The sequence below is a fragment of the Mesoplodon densirostris genome, chromosome 15 (genome assembly GCF_025265405.1).
Source record: "Mesoplodon densirostris isolate mMesDen1 chromosome 15, mMesDen1 primary haplotype, whole genome shotgun sequence".
NCBI classification, from domain to species: Eukaryota; Metazoa; Chordata; class Mammalia; order Artiodactyla; family Ziphiidae; genus Mesoplodon; species Mesoplodon densirostris.
In genome coordinates this window covers 32,114,161-32,131,955 of record NC_082675.1, presented here as the reverse complement: position 1 = coordinate 32,131,955, position 17,795 = coordinate 32,114,161, and the positions used below count along the sequence as shown (strand labels likewise).

General features: G+C 41.5%; 1 protein-coding gene across 3 annotated transcripts in view; it reads left to right on the top strand.

Annotated features, from left to right (window-relative positions):
• PTPRM (protein tyrosine phosphatase receptor type M) overlaps positions 1-17,795 on the top strand; it is a 759,871-nt gene that overhangs the window by 178,736 nt on the left and 563,340 nt on the right. For all 3 annotated transcript variants that reach the window (XM_060119604.1, XM_060119603.1, XM_060119605.1), the window contains exon 2: positions 13,033-13,155. In XM_060119604.1, the coding sequence (XP_059975587.1) occupies positions 13,033-13,155 (123 nt within the window). The remainder of the gene's footprint in view (positions 1-13,032; positions 13,156-17,795) is intronic.

Here is a 17,795-nt window from a genome sequence, read left to right as displayed (position 1 = left end):
AGTCATTTAATCCTTATAACATTCTAGAAGGTAGATGGTTTTACAGGGGATTAGATGAGAAAAGCTTTTACGCTGACAGAGTTGGGGCTCACCTTAGGTCTTTTTGGTGGCAAATCTACGTTCTTTGCATCATACCTCCATGCTGCTGGATGGCGCTTCACGTGAAGCCACACGGTCAGGGACAGGACTGGGACCCAGACCCCCTGCATCCTGGTCCAGGGTTGTCCCCCTAGACCACCTTTTCTTTTTAGTCAGTGGCCAAATAGTACCTGCTAAAAGAGTAAATGGAATATTGAGGAAGCAATTTAAAAAGATGGACACTCCAGCTGTGCTGACCTTGAGAAGAGTTAATGTTCTTAGTTCCCTGTGCTTTAGCAACTAATTGGTCATGTAAAATGACCGGAAGGAAGCTGATTCACAGTGATTTTTGTGCTCTCTCAGTATTGTTCTTAGCTCAGAGAATTTTGCATGGAATCCAGCTTCCTAATTTAAAACATTATATGATGAATTATTTTTCTTCAAAGTATACTCTCTTTATGGCCTGAGAATTGAAGTTTGATGTTGAATTTTCAAGTATTCACTACTTTTATGTTTCATGAACTTGAAAGGTACAGAACATGTAATCATTAACATTCTTTTTATGTTTGGAACGTAAAATTAAACATGAACGATTGAAGCATTAAACCAGAGTTCCAGTACAATACCCAGAAAATCCCTCTGCTTTTTGTTGACTTATGCTGAGGCCTGCCAGATAACAGCCTTACTATGCAGATGCTTAGAATAGCAGGCCGTGGATATCTTAGCTTCTTACCTCTTGTTGCTGACTCCGATTTTCTTTTTTTCTCTGGAGCGTTTAGGGACAGGAGGTCTTCAGGATGAGTTTTGTTTTTCTCTTGGCTCCTGCAGCATTTTCCATCTTTCTCCTTTGTAACTACTTCCTTGGCCCCCAAGTTGTCTTCCTGGAGGACCAGGGCATCTTTATCATCCTCCACATCTTCCCCGTAACCCTCGCCCCTTCCCCCCAGGGCCCTATGTAACATCCGGCACACAGTGAGATGGGGGAGGAAAGAGATGCTGTGAGTCAGATCAGAAAGGCAGGAGCTCCAGAAGCAGGATTTCTTCTTTCCTTGCTGTAGCCAGTGTGGTTAGTGAATAGAGTCCATTAGTATTTCTTTTTCACTGTTTCTAATAAAGATAGAAAAGTGAACAATTTTCCATCTTACTTTTGTTACACAAATCTTTAAGAAATTCCGTTAAACACAGTAGGTCTGTAATGAGTAGCAAGCACCTTCCAAGGACTGGGGATGCAGAGGTGAAAAGAGTATTTCTAGGCCCAAAGAAGCTCATGGTGCAGTAGGGAAGATAAACAGGTCACAATCGTATTGCCGTATAGGTGATACGCACGTCTACAAGACCTATATGTCTTGTAGTGATGGTACAGCGGCAGGAGTGGTTGATTTTATCCGTGAAACAGGTACCCAGGAGAGGTGGCCCATGAGCTGGGATTTGCACAGCAGAGAACAGGAGTCTGCCAGCCATACTGTGGGCTGGGGATGCAGGGACACAGGGAGAGCACATGGGCAGCAGCATCACTGAGGTGGATCTCCAGGCAGTCGGGGATTACTAGATTATACTCTGAAAGGGAAGCGGCGGCAGGAAATGAAGATAAAGAGGTAGACAAGGTCAAGTCCGGAAAAACCCCTGGGTTACATGATAACATTTGCACATTATCCCGTGGGCAGCGAGGTGCCCATGGGATAACACATAAAACAGCTGTGTGCCTTATGAAAGGTCAGCTTGCTGGGCATGTGTGGGGTATACTGGAGAGGGCAGAGTCTAGACATGAGAGGATGGGCCGAGTTCAGTGGGGACGTGAGCTGAAACTCCAACTGTGGTGTGGTGGGGATGGGAGACTGATAGGAGAAGCTTTTAGGAAGTTTTTGGGGAAAGTGTTGGGCACACTCCTGGTTGACTCACAGGGTTTTGGCTCGAGCCTCTGGCTTGTGGTTCCATCAGCCAAAGTCGGCTGTATCCACACAGAGCCGCCTGGCACTTTAATTTCCTGTTTCAGGTAGCATGTCCCCACGCCTGGCTGTGGCCCTCTTTGATGTTCATCATCTTGTAACAGTGAGTGCACTTTCCCATCTGCCACCAAGTCCAACCGTCACCCTCTCCTTGGGAGATAGATCATAAATATTACAAAAGTGTCTTATCTTCCATAGTCATTAAATCCTCGGGGATTTGCCTATGGTCAGAATTGCCCTCTGAAAATCCTTCAGGAAACTTCTGGGTTGAAGACCAGCATTCTGTTTGTCAAAAGACTGTAGGTCTTTAAACATGAGAATGATGCTGAACTCAAGAGATGTATGCACTTAGAAAGGAAAGACTTCTGTCTGTCATCATCCTCCCATTTTCATGGTTGAAACCACACACGTTAGTTGTACCTATGATGTAAGCCCTGCATATGCCCTTTTTGTACGGTGAGCAAGACACACCATCTGTGACTTGCCCAAAGATAGAATAGGTAGCTGACAGATCCAGGACTTAATGAATCCCAGTCTCAGATTCCCGTTAAGTTGAATGTCTTACAAGTTCCCAATTTTTGTTGTAGAATAAGTACTCCTAATAATAGGAAATTGGAATGAATGCTTTACCAAGAGGATATAGGAAATTGTATTTGCTTTTTCCTTATACATAATTTGATTCTACCCAGTGAATGGGATGTATAGAAAAAATGTTCATTGGTTGAGTTTGGGTTAATCAGCGAAAATAAAGAGTTGGCTGGCTGTTTTAAGCTGAATAACAAGGCTTGGCTGTACTGCCTATTGGTGAGTTCAGGAGTTTATTTTATCAGCTGTCCCAGATAATGATTTTATGCTAATAAAATCATCAAGAGATGAATTTGTAAATCATACTAAACTGGCAGGAACACTACGGGGCATAAAATTAAACTCTGTCCTTTATTAATTTCCTGGGTATCTCTGACCAACAACCAGGATCATTTTCTACCTAGGATACCTCTTCTTGTTGAGTAGCTCCACTTAGGAGAAAAATTACAGATTGGGAGTTTCTTAGCATGAAATTAGAGAATGTAATTCAGTGCTTTCATCAAGCAGTGTTATTCTGTTGCCCTTATTCACCTGAGAGATATTTATACCTTAAAAAGAGTTATTTGGAGCAGTGATCTCCAAAAGGCTTTCTCCATGCCCTTTGAGGCATCTAATACACAATCTGTTGATGTATGGAAGAAAATAATTGAACTTAATTTATATTTATTTTCTAGTTTGTACCTTAAAAGGTCAATTATATGTGTGTCTAATAATCTGAATGTGTGGAGTACTACATTATATAATTTATAAGTAAAATGGGATGGTTGGGCCTTTTAATTTTTATTTATTTATTAATTTTTAAAATCTTAAAATCCAAAATGTTTATTTAGCTTTTTAAATTGAAGTATAGTTAATGTACAATGTGTTAGTTTCAAGTGTACAGCAAAGTGATTCATTTATATATAATCTATCTATATATTTATATATAGTGTATATGTCTATTCTTTTTCAGATTCTTTTCCATTATAGGTTATTACAAGATATTGAGTAGAGTTCCCTGTGCTCTGCAGCATGTCCTTGTTGTTTATCTATTTTATACACAGTAATGTGTATCTGTTCATCCCAAACTCCTAATTTATCTCTTGCTGCCACCTCCCCTATCCCCTTTGATAAACATAAGTTTGTTTTCTATGTCTGAGTCTATTTCTGTTTTGTAAATAAGTTTATCTGTATCATTTTTTTAGGTTCCACCTATAAGTGATATCACATGATTTCACTTTCTCTGTCTGACTTACTTTACTTAGTATGATCATCTCTAGTTCCATCCATGTTGCTGCAAATAGCATCATTTCATTCTTTTTTATGGCTGAGTAAAAGGTTGTGCCTTTTTAAAAATCTGAAGTTACCTTTACCTTCCTCAAAATGTTCGAAACTACTGATCTAGAGCACTTTTCTAAAATGGGTCAAGGATTAGTTTATTCTGGGACCTCTTTTTTTTTTTTTTTTTTTTTTTTTTTTTTTTTCAGTACGCGGGCCTCTCACTGCTGTGGCCTCTCCCGTTGCGGAGCACAGGCTCCGGACGCGCAGGCTCAGCGGCCATGGCTCACGGGCCCAGCCGCTCCGTGACACGTGGGATCCTCCTGGACCGGGGCATGAACCCGTGTCCCCTGCACCGGCAGGCGGACTCTCAACCACTGCGCCACCAGGGAAGCCCTCTGGGACCTCTTTTAAGACCCCCTCTTCCTGAAGATCCTGGTTAAATAGGTCAGACTAGAACAGTGGTTATCAAACCTAAGTGTGCATCAGAATTACCTGGGGGTCTGACTTGTTAAAACACAGAGTACCGATGCTGAGTCCCCCAGAGTTTCTGATGCAGTAGGTCGGGGGTGGGGCCTGAGAACTTATATTTTCAACAAAATTCAGGGAACCACTTTGAGAACCTCAGCTCCCACCTGGGACTCGGGACACAGGCGACGCCCAGAATGAGGCGATGATTACTGATCTGGACTTTGTTCACCTTCCCTAGACAGTTCTTGCAGATACTTCAGCATTTTGTTTTCCTTTCCTACTCCTATTGCTCCCATAGAGGCAGGCAGCTGCTTTTCACACTATGCTTTTCAATACTGGCATGCAGGATAAAAGCGCCAGTGTGATATTAAGGGAGATTCAAATGTACAGGGAATTCGCATGAGTGGTTTACTTAAATCCTCCCTGAGGTACTTATTTGTATATGAAAACTGAGACAGGTCACTAATGATTTGCCTGTATCTGTACAACATTTTGGAGTAGAAATAACACCATTACCCATTTTTAAAAAAACAGATTTTGAGGGGCTTTCCTGGTGGTGCAGTGGTTGAGAGTCCGCCTGCCAGTGCAGGGGACATGGGTTCATGCCCCGGTCCGGGAAGATCCCACATGCCGCGGAGCGGCTGGGCCCGTGAGCCATGGCCACTGAGCCTGCGCGTCTGGAGCCTGTGCTCCGCAGCAGGAGAAGCCACAACAGTGAGAGGCCCGTGTACCGCAAAAAAACAAAACAAAAAAACCCCAGATTTTGAGATGAATAAGAAAAATACGTGGTTGGTTGTTGCCTTTTTAAAATCAGGCCTTTTTAAAAATTAGGAATTGATAGATTGATATGAAATGAAGAATGCAGTAAGTGTGATAAGCCGTAGAAACTTTAAGGACAAGACAACTCATATCCTTTGAATTATATAAAGTATATCTATCGGCAAATAGCATTTTTTACAATAGAGTGTGGCATGAGCCATTTAAATGCCTGTGCCATGTGTAAAAACTGCTTGCTAGATTAAATTATGTAGAAAAGCATTCTATAATGCTTAGTGTCCGATTCACTAATTATCAGTGGGGCATTCAAAGTTTAAGAGGCATTGTATACTTTCATTGTTGGCAGGCAATTAAATGTAGATGTCACTGGGATTGATTTACAAGAAGAAAGCAGTGGCTTAGCTATATTGGTGCAGGGTTTTTTTTCACTCTTAAAACAGTTATGTATATTATAGCTCACTTCTGTTTATCCTTTGAAAAATGTATTTTATAGCCATTTGTCTCACAGTTCTAAATTTGAAATAAATGGAAAGGACCACCTGAGATTATGTGTATTTTAGGAAAATAGAGCATATAACATTAATTCTTTTAGCACTAGTTTTTGATCTGCCCTCTCTGTAGAGAGTCCCATTTAATACTTTATGCATTTGATAAAGGCTGCCTTAAATGGGGTCATTCTGTATTTAGAACAAATGAGAAAAATGTTCCAGAAATCTCCTCAAGGAGTATTACAGTCTTTTTACAAAATGACTTTTAAAAGGACTGTAATTATAACAAGGAGAATGATTGCCAGAGTATATAAGTCAATTTAACCTGTTAAAGTCAGAACAACTCAAAATGTGTGTGAATCTTACAAAGAGTGTGAAATTAACATTTGATTGTCCTCCATTAGCTCCTTAGAAACGGCACTTTCAGGAGCTTATTTACAATGCAATTCATGTACCAATCATCATATAAATACTACAGGTTGCTGTTTACGTATTTTACAGGGGCGGATTAAGCATGAAGATGTGTAGACTTGAGAGAGTATGAACTTTGGACGCAGACTCTGCTTGGACTGCAAGTCCTATACCACACTCTGGGTGATGTGGGCAAGATATTTGACCACGCCAAACTGCCATCTGTAAAAATAGGGATGTATCCATCAAGATCCAGTCAGGAGACAGAGAACAGGGAGTAACTTGAACAAGGAGAGTTTAATATAAAGAATGTAACAGCAGATTAGAATGGAGAGATTGGCTAGTGGAAAGAGTGCTCTGAAGAATAAAGGAATAGCAGATGTGAGGGGCGGCCCCTGCTCCAGGGCAGAAATGAAGTCCAAGGAGAAGATCCGTCCAGAGCTGAGATCCAGGGCCCGGTGGATGGCAGGGAAGTCACTGTGGGGCCACACGCCTAGAACCTGGAGGAAATGTGTCCCCTAGGGTGGCCGGGAAAGTTGTTCATAGGGGTGTCCTTCTGGGGCGGTCTCTCACAGAGTCTCAGAGGGGAGCACTGGCAAGCGCTGTCTGCAGGGCCTTGTTGGCCACTGTGCACTGGAGAAGCTGGGCCTGGGAAGCCCCTGCCTTGTGGGCCTGGGGCTCCTGAAGCTGTGTGCTAGGGAGCCTTCCAGGGACCTCTGCAAGCTCCATCCTTCCTCCTGCCCTGCCTTTCCTGGACCCTCTACTGGCAAAGCTTAAAGTCTTGCCAACTGGGACAGGAAGTGTACTCAGAGGGCCTGGCTATATTTTTGCAGAGGAAGCAATGAAAAGTGAGTTTAGGGCTGAGAGGTAATACATCAATACTTGGCAAAAGGATATTGATGCTCGCCTTTAGACTTCGTAAGATTAAATAATACACATAGACATTTGCGTGGGTTTTGTTATGTGACAGTTTCTTTGATCAGACGTATTGAGACCACAGTCTTACACTGGTTGTGAGGATTAAATGAAGTAATGACTGTCTGTTGTCTGAAGCAGAATCTGGCTGGCATGTAGCGGATATTTAGGAAATGTTTGCAGATCACATGGCGCTCACATCGTAGTGTTGACTAGTAACTTCAAGCTAAACTAGTAACTTCAAGCTAAACAACATCGTAGTGTTGACTAGTAACTTCACATCGTAGTGTTGACTAGTAACTTCAAGCTAAACAAAGGGTCCCAGGTAATGGTTCTCACCCTCACACCTTAAAGGCTACAAGTAGCACCCTTTGATGGATCATGAAGTCCGTTTTGTGGACCCAGACCCAACCTTTTACAAACGAATAGAATAGAAATGAAAAAGGCCAGTGTATCTCAGTGGACATAAATGTGGTTTGTGAAATGTACATATACATGTGCTGGGTTACGATGTCATGACTGTGGGTCACAATAAAAAAAAAAGTTTGCTTAAATACTGCTCTACAGAGTGCACTCTCACCCTTGTCTGGTTTCCTTTGTCTTCTCTCTAGTCCTGAAGCTTTAGTAGGATGTAGAATGGTCATGTGAAAGAACTTATAAGGTTTCCTTTGGGGAAAAAGCGGATCATCCTCTCCTTTATAGCCCCTGTCTTAATGATGTCATGCTACTTTTGGATCTACTGAATAATTCTCTGCTATTCCAAAGAAAGAAGAAAGATAAATTCCCTCCAATATGCAAATGACAGTATTTTATTTTCATAAATCATGGATGACCTTTATAGACAACTAGCATTCCTATCTAATTATGGCCGGGAAAAAAATAAGATTTCAACTTTTCTAAAGCAAAAGTCATAATTTGTGGAGACTTCATTAACATTTAACTGGCTTATAGTTTTCAACCATAATAAAAAATGAACATGTTCAATGATTTAGTCACACTTGGAGCTGATTCATCTTGGAATACACCAGGACAGGGCTGGGTATTTTGTGGGGCTCGATTGAGGTAGTTTTCATTGTTTAAGTGGATATTACCTTACACTTAGAAAAAAATTTTAAACAAAATTATTGCAGCCAAATTCTGCATAGAATTTTGGGAAATTCATTACCCATTTTTCTGAAGAAGCATTTATTGGGTGCCTACCATGTACCAGCTCTAGGAAGTGTCAAGATGACTAAGAGTTATAATCAAAATGACTTTTGATCAGAATTCCTAAGCTTTTAGACACCCGTTCCTTTTAAACTCCACAGTTTTCATGAAAAAATAATAATAACATGGTTTCACCTGATTTCTAAAGCGCATGGCATCATGCTTCAGTAATAGCACCGACAGCCTGTACTTTTTAGTTGGGGGGTAAATACTCAAACTCATGGCAGCCCATTAAGACTTTGTTGAGAGAAGCAATATTCATAAAGGCTGTTTCAAGGAATATTACAGTTTTATCCTAGAATGCACTGAGCTCCCACTAAATCAAGTTTATCCAGTCAAAGTCTGATGACATGCTATCCTGACATGTTACTGAATAAACCCTAAAACCCATTGCTTTGCTGTGGTGACCGCCCCTGAGAACTATGTTCATTAACTCATATTGATTGTTTCATACTAGGGCCCTGGGAACATATTTCCCTCTGGATTTAGGATTAGGAGTTGTGTTTCTTTCAAGTTTTCAGTTTGGGAGATAGAGCGTCACATAGTGTTTAGAATATGGGTTTGAAAGACAGGATCCCTGGGTACAAATTTCTGCATCACTGTCTTCCAGCTTTGGGACCTTGTGTGCAAGCTCTGTAACCCTTCTGTGCCTCAGTTTCTGTGTGTGTAAAACTAGTATCTCGGTACTTACTTTATAGGGTCGGCCTGAGGATTAAACACGTCCCCAGTAAATATAAGCCCCTGCTATTAGTTTTAGTATTAATGTTATCATCTCATAGATACTGTGAATTGTGTAATCACTTTTTCCTCTTGGCACTGGCTACCCCAAAGCTTAAAGTGAAATGTGTGGCCAATGCCCCGTGAATGAGCCTAGTGATATTTTTTATTACTTGGCGATAATGGTGGAGTCCTAGTTATAATCCTGATATCATCTTGTCCTTTTTTTTTTTCCTGCTCTACTTTCCTTGCTTTTTAACTTTCACTTCTCCTCAATTTTATTAATTTAATCGTCATGTTATTGTGCACCACCTGTCCTGGAACAGGCCATACAGTCATTATTCTTGGTCAGAAGCCACCATCCTTGTGGTCCATTACCTGGGTATTTGACACCCATTGACACTTCCTTTCACATAGTAACTCCTTATTCCAGCACAAGTTGTGTGTTGTGTTCAAATTTGCTAAGGAAAAGCCTTTCTCAAGGTATGATGGAAGCAGGTGGGCAGGCACGTGTGTGTGTGTGTATTTATGTAAGAGAGAGAGAATAAGAGTGATGCCGACCACCACCCACCCGGCTTGCATCACCTATCCTCCATCTCTTATATGACCTTTGGTTTAGTCCTGATTCCCCTCCACAAAAGAGAAATAATTTACCTTGACTGAGGGGTGAATATGGCCCAGCCATGAGCTGTTGGGCATCGGTCCAAGTAAGACAATTCTGGGGAAACCTTGGCAATTTGTTGCTAACTGTATGCCTCTACATGATGGCACACGGTCTGTGTTATCCTGAAAAAGGCAGGAGACTTACTTTTGGAAATGCTTCATTTCATGATATTTCAGGGACTTTGCTTCCTTATCACATTCTTCACTGGCCCCAAGGCACTCACTTGAAAAGCCCAGCTGGCCTCTCTTCTTTGCTCCTATAGGGCCACAGAGGAGCCCACACACTTCACCTCCTTACAAAGTACACATTAAATTTTCCAATTCTATATTCCAACTCTTTGCAATGCAGTGAGCTCCTCAGAGTCCTTGTAGGAGGTGCAGACGGCAAGGACAATTTAAGACCTAGTAAAAGCTGGTACTGGTGGACTTGCCCAACTCTGTTAGACCAGCCACACTTGCTGCCTTACTGATTCATCAGAAACACCAGGTGAGGGACATGTTATGTTTGTTTTATAGGTAAAGACATTGGGGTTCCGAGAGGCTAAATGATTTGTCTATAGACGCAAAGCCAGCAGGGCAAGAATGAGGAAGTGCCAGGCGTCTGACCCCGGGACCCGTTCACTTCACCTCTACACAATGTTGCCTTGAAATCTAAAACCTTCATTTTGCTCTCTTGAGTTGTTTATATCCCATTGCTTTTTACCTTAATTGCCTTATTTTAGCTCAATAAACCACCTTTGCTATTTTAGGGTCTTGCATCTGTTGGATGAAGGCCAGTAGTGGAGCTGAAAATTGATGTGCAGGGGGCCATATCTTTGGGCAACAGGAAATTCACAGTCTATCCTATTTTCCAGTGTTTCCGTAATCCTATGTGGGTCTAGAAGGAACCATGGCCTTCTTTTTACGTTTCCTTTCAAGTGATAAAAACAGCTTTATGTAATGGGAAAATTATATCCTTGCACCAATGTTGTATTAGTCTTTGGGGTTTGCTGTCAGCCATGCAAGCTCTCCCCTTTATATTTGGTTATATCTGCAGTGCCAAGAATTGTTTCCTAAACCAGATCTTTAACCAGACTTGAGCTGTTTTGCAGATGCCCGCCCCCCGCAAGCTATTTCTCACTGTTTAAGATTGCACTGCAGGACTTTCATCAAAGTGCTATCTATGCTTCTATTGGGGGGGGGGTCCCTTTTCTGTCAAAATTCATGGTTCTTTCATTCTTTTGAATATTATCAGTGCTACTGCTGTTTGGGCTTACTCCTACAGCACTGAAGCTATTTTCTATATCAAAATTAGGATTTGCAACCAAGGGAAAATATTTCTCATAAATGTTTGCATAGCCTTCTAACATTTCTTACCCCAAATTGGAAAGTTGTTAGTATTATGTGCTTAAAACAAATCCACTTTGTTTCTGAACTTGTTAAAGCTGAGTAAGAGGGAAGTATAAATTACCAATTGTTGTCAAGGTGAAGTATTGAGTTAATGCTGTATCTTTATAATGAGTTTTCTGTTCCCAGCAGAATGTTTAATTGGCCAGTTCTGTTAAAAGTGTTACAGAGGATGGTGTCCAGGGCCACTGATTTCACCATCATGCCTAGAGCCAGTGACTAAGACAAAGGCAGAAAGCTGGGGGACACCTCTTAAAATGGCCTGGGGAAAATGGCCCGAGGTCCCTTGTCTCTGCCCTGTTGAACATTTTTTATCAGTGATTTGGAGGCAGACAGAAAGCATGCTTAATCAAATTGGCAAATCACCCAAGTCTAGGTAGGAAGACTAACACCCAAATGGCAAAATCACGATCCCAAAAGCTCTCAACAGGCTGGAGAGATGCCCTGAAAACATTATATGGGGTTTAGAAAGGAGAAATGTACAGAAAGTCACTTCCCTTAGTCGCTTCCCTTATTGCAAAGGGGAGAAATGGCTCGATGGCAGTGGTATAAGGAAGACATGTGGGGTTCCAGGCTCCAGGAATCTCGGGATGGACCAGCAGTCAGCTCAGACTGTTGACAGTCTGAGGTCAAGGGAAGTAGCCAGTTGAATTCGGGCTGCAGTACTGGGAGTCATTGGTTTGGAAGAGTGCTGATGAACTGGACAGTGTTCAGAACACCTGTCAGGATGGCAACCATCTGAGAACCTTCTAGTGGGAGGGAGGGGGAGCAAAGCATGTTTTGCCTGGAGAAGCAAAAATATAGAACTTGACGGCTCTTTTCAAATAGTTAGCTTTCCCGTGTAAGAGCTGAGATTTTTTTCACTGTTTCTTCACAGCGAAGAGCTGAGATAAATGGGTATACATTTCAAGAAGCAGTGTTTGGGCCTTTTTAAGGGGAATCATCTACATGGGAGGTATGCTTTTCTAAATGCTGGGTGCCCACCTGTTCAGAAGCTGTCTGTCTGTATAGAAGGTTGTAGAACTGATGGAAGCATGTGGATGGAAATTGGACCAGGTGACCCTACCTCTGAGTTTGTGCAGTTGCTTTATTATTATTGTTTTATTTATTTTCTTGCTGCCAGGGCATACAGTACAGCCATAGTGTAATTATATTCTTATGTTTGTGTTTTCTTGACCAGACCCTTAATTCTCGTCATTGGCAAGTGATTATAATTAATCTTTTAAATTGATATAATTAATAGCATTATGTAATGGGCAGTAGAATTTTCATGATAATTAAGATGATTGATATAATCCTTCACTTTGGCAATGTGAAGCATTGGGGGAAAGATTTGATGCTATAATAAAGTCAACAGGAGGCACTTAAGAAGATGTGGGGTGGTACTTAAAATCATCACAGTGCCCAGGGTGCTGAAACAGCGGACCTGCTTTGCATATACTGCATTTTCTCTTATTCTTTGTTTAAGTTGCTTCATTTTTAGCATTGATATCAAGCAGATGTTTACCACATGTTTAGTTGTGAATTTATTCTTGCCTTTCAAAATTGTGTGGACTGTAGGCAAATTTATAATCTCTTTTAATTTTGAGACCTCAAATCTCCAAAGTGTTAAAGCAAAACCTGTTTCTATGTTCGATTCAGAATAATCCTTAGAAAAATATTTTGTAAGCTAGGTCCATAATCTTTACTGTGTTTTTTCCTCTACCAGTGGTATGGTGGAAGTATCTTTCTTCATTTTTTTGGACAAATTATAATGTTTTTTTTTTTCTATTGAAAACACATTGAACACCTAGGTTGGTTCTATTAAAGTTTTGAACACAAGATCAGTTATGCCTAATTCATATGAATCTGGAATATGGGTTATAAATCTGCTTAGGTCTTACTTTCAGTTGGATTATACAGACGTTGGATTCTTTTGGGGGAACAATATAATATAGAATTATTGACAAGGCATGGTGAATACTCAGCTAGCGCTTCGCAAGGATGCAATGGGGTCAGAATCCACAGTTCATGAGCAAAAAGGCCAAATCAAATCGCTTTGAGCATCGAGTAGGTTTATGGAGTCATCATAGCTTACCCCAGACCTCTGGTCATTATTTACTAATGCTACTCTTCCTTCTTTTACATTTTAGGTGGTTGCCTCTTTGATGAGCCTTATAGCACGTGTGGATACAGTCAGGCTGAAGATGATGACTTCAACTGGGAGCAAGTGAACACCTTGACCAAACCAACCTCTGATCCATGGATGCCATCAGGTTTGCTTTTAAAGTTCTCTTTTTAAAACCAAAGGTGCACAAAAGTCTTAATCACAGTAAATGTTCACTGGGTATTGGTTGAATGAGCGAGGGTTTTGGTCTTGGAGTTTGGTGGCAAAGGCTGATTAGCTGGTGAGGATGGTACACGAGGACCAATGACAAAGAGTTGACCCTTCTTTCTCTCCCTTTAAAATGTAAAGCTTACTTCCTTTATTGTTGCATACACCTGAGCTAGATTAATGGCCATTACCCAGTTGATCCTTTCCCAAGTAGCAGAACATATGGGAAATAGATCGACGTCTCTTCTGGCAGATGAGTTTGGTGATTGGAACTCTAGCTGGGGAATCCAAATAACAAAGTCTTCATCACAAGTAGACCTTGACAGGTGACTCATCTGGCACCTGGGGGATCTGGAGGTTGCTAGTGATCTTCAAAGCATTCCGATAAAATGGTTTTGCATGCGTGTGGATCCTTTTTTCACTGTAGAAGCACTCAGTAAATTTTCTGATGAGTGAGAAACATTTGATCCACTGAACACCAGCAAGAGTTCTACTTCTTTAGTTGGAAGATCAGGAAGATGGTGACTCACGGACTCTAATCAGATTGGCGCTTGATCATTTTAATAGACACCATTTTTAGGCTGCGGTGTTGCATATCCATTTAAAATTTTAGATTTGCAGATTCACTTGACAGATGGGGTGATGACTGTGTCCCATTCAGAATTCAAACTGGAAGATATGTTATTCTGATTTGGATTTCAGGTAAAACACAATTTTTATACTTTTTTAATGGCTATTAAGGACTTCATCTAACTGTGTCCCAATAGCAGTATTTATGAGTACATTTAGTGAGTAATCTTGGAGAGGTAGCTTTTAAACATGAAGTAGGGTTTAATGTTGTTCTTAGTTAAGCTGTAACAGTTATGATGCCCGCCATGTTCTTTCTGTTTCCTTCCCATGTTTAACTCCTTATAACTTCAGAGAAAGGAACACTGAGCTCCTTAGCACTGTGGCTTTGCTGGACTCCAAATCCTTCCTAGTTCTTAGTGATTTCCCCACAGCTGACAGACTCCTGTTCTGTCTCTTTTTCTCTCATAGGTATGTACTTTTGAATATTACTTGTGTTTGAGTCAGTGGTACTTTAGTTGTTTTTCCAAATTACAGTCTGGCTTCATTCTTGTCAGTGATGGGAGAAGGGGAAGAGCAGGGGCTAGCAGCCCCCCTCAGGCAGAGCTGTCCTTTCCCAAGCAACCTTCTCACCCTGAAAGCCTTTGTCCCCACCTGCTCTCTCAGTCTGTGTCCAGAGAGGCTGGGGAGGGCACTCAGGTTCAGTTCTGGGAGTTTTCTCCACAAGAGTGCACTCAGGTTTTCTTTGTTTATTATCTTCTAATTTGGTGAACATTTTGTAATTTTCCACAGTAGGGAGTTGATTTCATTTCTGTGGTCCTTTAGATTGAAACCTGATTAGGAAAAATCGACTCTTGCAAAGGAGCCCCCAATAAGGCAGGATCTTTGTCAGCCTCCACTGGTTCTATTTTTGATATAGGATGACCCATCTCCCTCCATGAAGGAGGGGGAGGTACAGCTTCTTGTTACCATCTTGTCCTTTACTTCTTTCTGATGTCCCATAATACCACCTCAGACCAAGATGTCCAAGCTTTAAATATAGAAAGGATAGGTTTCTAGTAGAGGCCATTACAAAAATGGTTACACATATCAAAGACCAGTTGTGCCCTGGAATAGTCAGTTGGGTAATTGAAGCCACACAGGGAGAGTGACCTTGCAAGTATTTGGCCTTTGAAGGCCCTTCTGCCTTTGGAAGAGTGAAGTGAGGGCATTATACATTCTGCTTGAATTTATTTTTCTTCTGTTGACTAATAGAATACTTGGTGATTAATATTAGGACTTTGTAACTTAAGATCTCTGAATGTTATATTTTCTAACACTTTTGTCAATTCCGTCTGGTTTCTGATGGTTACATAAGATGTATCCTCAACACCTACCCCCAAACAGGGTGCAAGTTTTGTGTTAGGGTTAGGACATGTGGGTGGTTTGGGTGTCAGCAGGTCTGGAGGGAGTTGGGGAAAGACTAGCAGTGGGTCATCTTTCCTCTGACTCTGCCTATGGACATGGGTCCAGATAAGGCTCCTGAAAATGGATAGTTCTTCCACCACATTAAAATGTTTACCATAATATAAAACTGCAAATACGTGTATTTTTCCTACTATTTATTAAACAAACTTTAGTTATTAAAAAAAAACTTCTTTGAGCCCTAGTGTATACTAATCATGATTACTGAGGGAGATGAAGGATTATGAGATGATTCTTTCTAGGAACTTACCTACTTGGGAAAGAGGGTTACAAAAATACAACTAGCGAGAAATCTAAAAGTGCATAGAATTAAGTGTGGTATAGACTAGAAGTATTCTAAGAGCAGTTTCCTTACTGTAAGCCCAGTGTCTTTGGAGGACGTGGACTTGGGCCCAGCTGACCTACCCACCAAAAGTGAGAAGTTAAGTTCTCAATGCAATGTCATTGTTAGAAGTTACCATCTTGTAAACGTGCATATACTATCCTGAGGTATGGATGTGAAAACTGAGTTTCCAATATGTATATATAGCCATGAGTTTTAAATACTCTTCAGTTTCGGGATTTTACCTCTTCCTCCTCCTCCCTTTTCATTAATAGGTATAAAATCTATTCCTTTCAAAACCAAATTCCAAGGCTGGCCTTCTTTATGAATTTCTCAGGGTAAATGGGTGGCAAGATCAGATACAGCCATAGCTTTAAAGGGTTAATTTTTTTTTTTTTTTTTTTTTTGCGGTATGCGGGCCTCTCACTGTCGTGGTCTCTCCCATTGCGGAGCACAAGCTCCGGACGTGCAGGCTCAGCGGCCATGGCTCACGGGCCCAGCCGCTCCACGGCATGTGGGATCCTCCCGGATCGGGGCACGAACCCATGTCCCCTGCATCGGCAGGCGGACTCTCAACCACTGCGCCACCAGGGAAGCCCCAAGGGTTAATTTTTAAAAACCTTTATTTAAAATCTTGTTGGATTTGTTCTCACATGTGTATTTGTATTTGGTCTTGCACGTGCAGGCTGGTTCTGTGATGCCTTAGACCCAGGGTTGGCAAACTATATCCTGCCAGCCACAGCCAGTCAGCTGCTGTTTTTTTTGGTGTGGCTTGCATGCTAGGAATGGTTTTTACATTTTTATTTTTTAAAAACTTTTTTCATTTATTTATTTATTTATTTACTTACTTATGGCTGCATTGGGTCCTCGTTGCTGCACGCAGGCCCCCTCCATGTGCGACGAGCGGGGGCTACTCCTCGCCTAGGTGCGCGGGCCTCTCACTGCGGTGGCCTCTCCCGTTGCGGAGCACGAGCTCCAGGCGCCTGGGCTTCAGGAGTTGTGGCACGCGGGCTCAGTAGTTGTGGGTCGCGGGCTCTAGAGTGCAGGCTCAGCAGCCGTGGCACATGGATGGGCTCAGCCATTCCACGGCATGTGGGATGTCCCCAGACCAGGGCTCAAACCCGTGTCCCCTGCATTGGCAGGTGGACACCCAACCACTGCGCCACCAGGGAAGTCCCCGTTTTTACATTTTTAAATGGTTTTATTTATTATAAATTATTTATTTATTATTTTTGGCTGCGTTGGGTCTTCGTTGCAGCCCGTGGGCTTTTCTCTAGTTGCGGCGTGCAGGGGCTACTCTTCATTGTCGTGTGTGGGTTTCTCATTGCGATGACTCCTCTTGTTGTGGAACATGGGCTCTAGGCACGCGGGCTCAGTAGTTGTGGCTCACGGGCTCTAGAGCGCAGGCTTAGTAGCTGTGGCGCACGGGCTTTGTTGCTCCGTGGCATATGGGATCTTCCAGGACCAGGGATCAAACTTATGTCCCCTGCATTGGCAGGCGGATTCTTAACCACTGTGCCACCAGGGAAGTCCTAAATGGTTTTCTAAAATCAAAATAATAATAATACTATTTTGTGACACATGAAATTCCAATTTCAGTGTCCATTAATGAAGTTTTATTGGCACACGGCCATGCCCATTTGTTAAATATTGTCTGTGCCTGCTTTTGGGCCACAGTGACAGAGCTGAGTAGTCTGAGTAGTTGGAACAGAGGCTGTAGGGTTCACAAAGCCTAGATATCTCATTTCTGGACCTTTCCACAGCAATTATACTAACCTCTGTCTTAGACCATTTTGGCATCAGCTTTAATTGTTGTTTTGGACTCCTGGCTTATATTGTAATGATTTTCTGTATTGATATTATAACTATTAACATATAAACATTTTTTCACATTTTCTTTCACTTTCAGTTGACTTCTTTTCCAAACATTGGGCTATTAAAACCAGTAAGAAAAAAAATGTGATGATCAGGGATTTTCTCTATCTTTCCCATAAATTTACTATCTATTGGAAAGCACCGTGACATTCTTTACTGTTTAGTACCAATATCCTTGTGGAACTCTTGTGATTCTAATAAGCAAATAATCCACCAAGATGAATTTAACAGTTATGATGGTGAGATAGACTAAAATTTTTACTCTGATTTTTAAATTTACTGTAATTAAAGTTTACTTTTTCTGTGTCTTTTTGGAAAATGATGCTTCAGTGTGCAGGGTTTGTTTCTCTTTA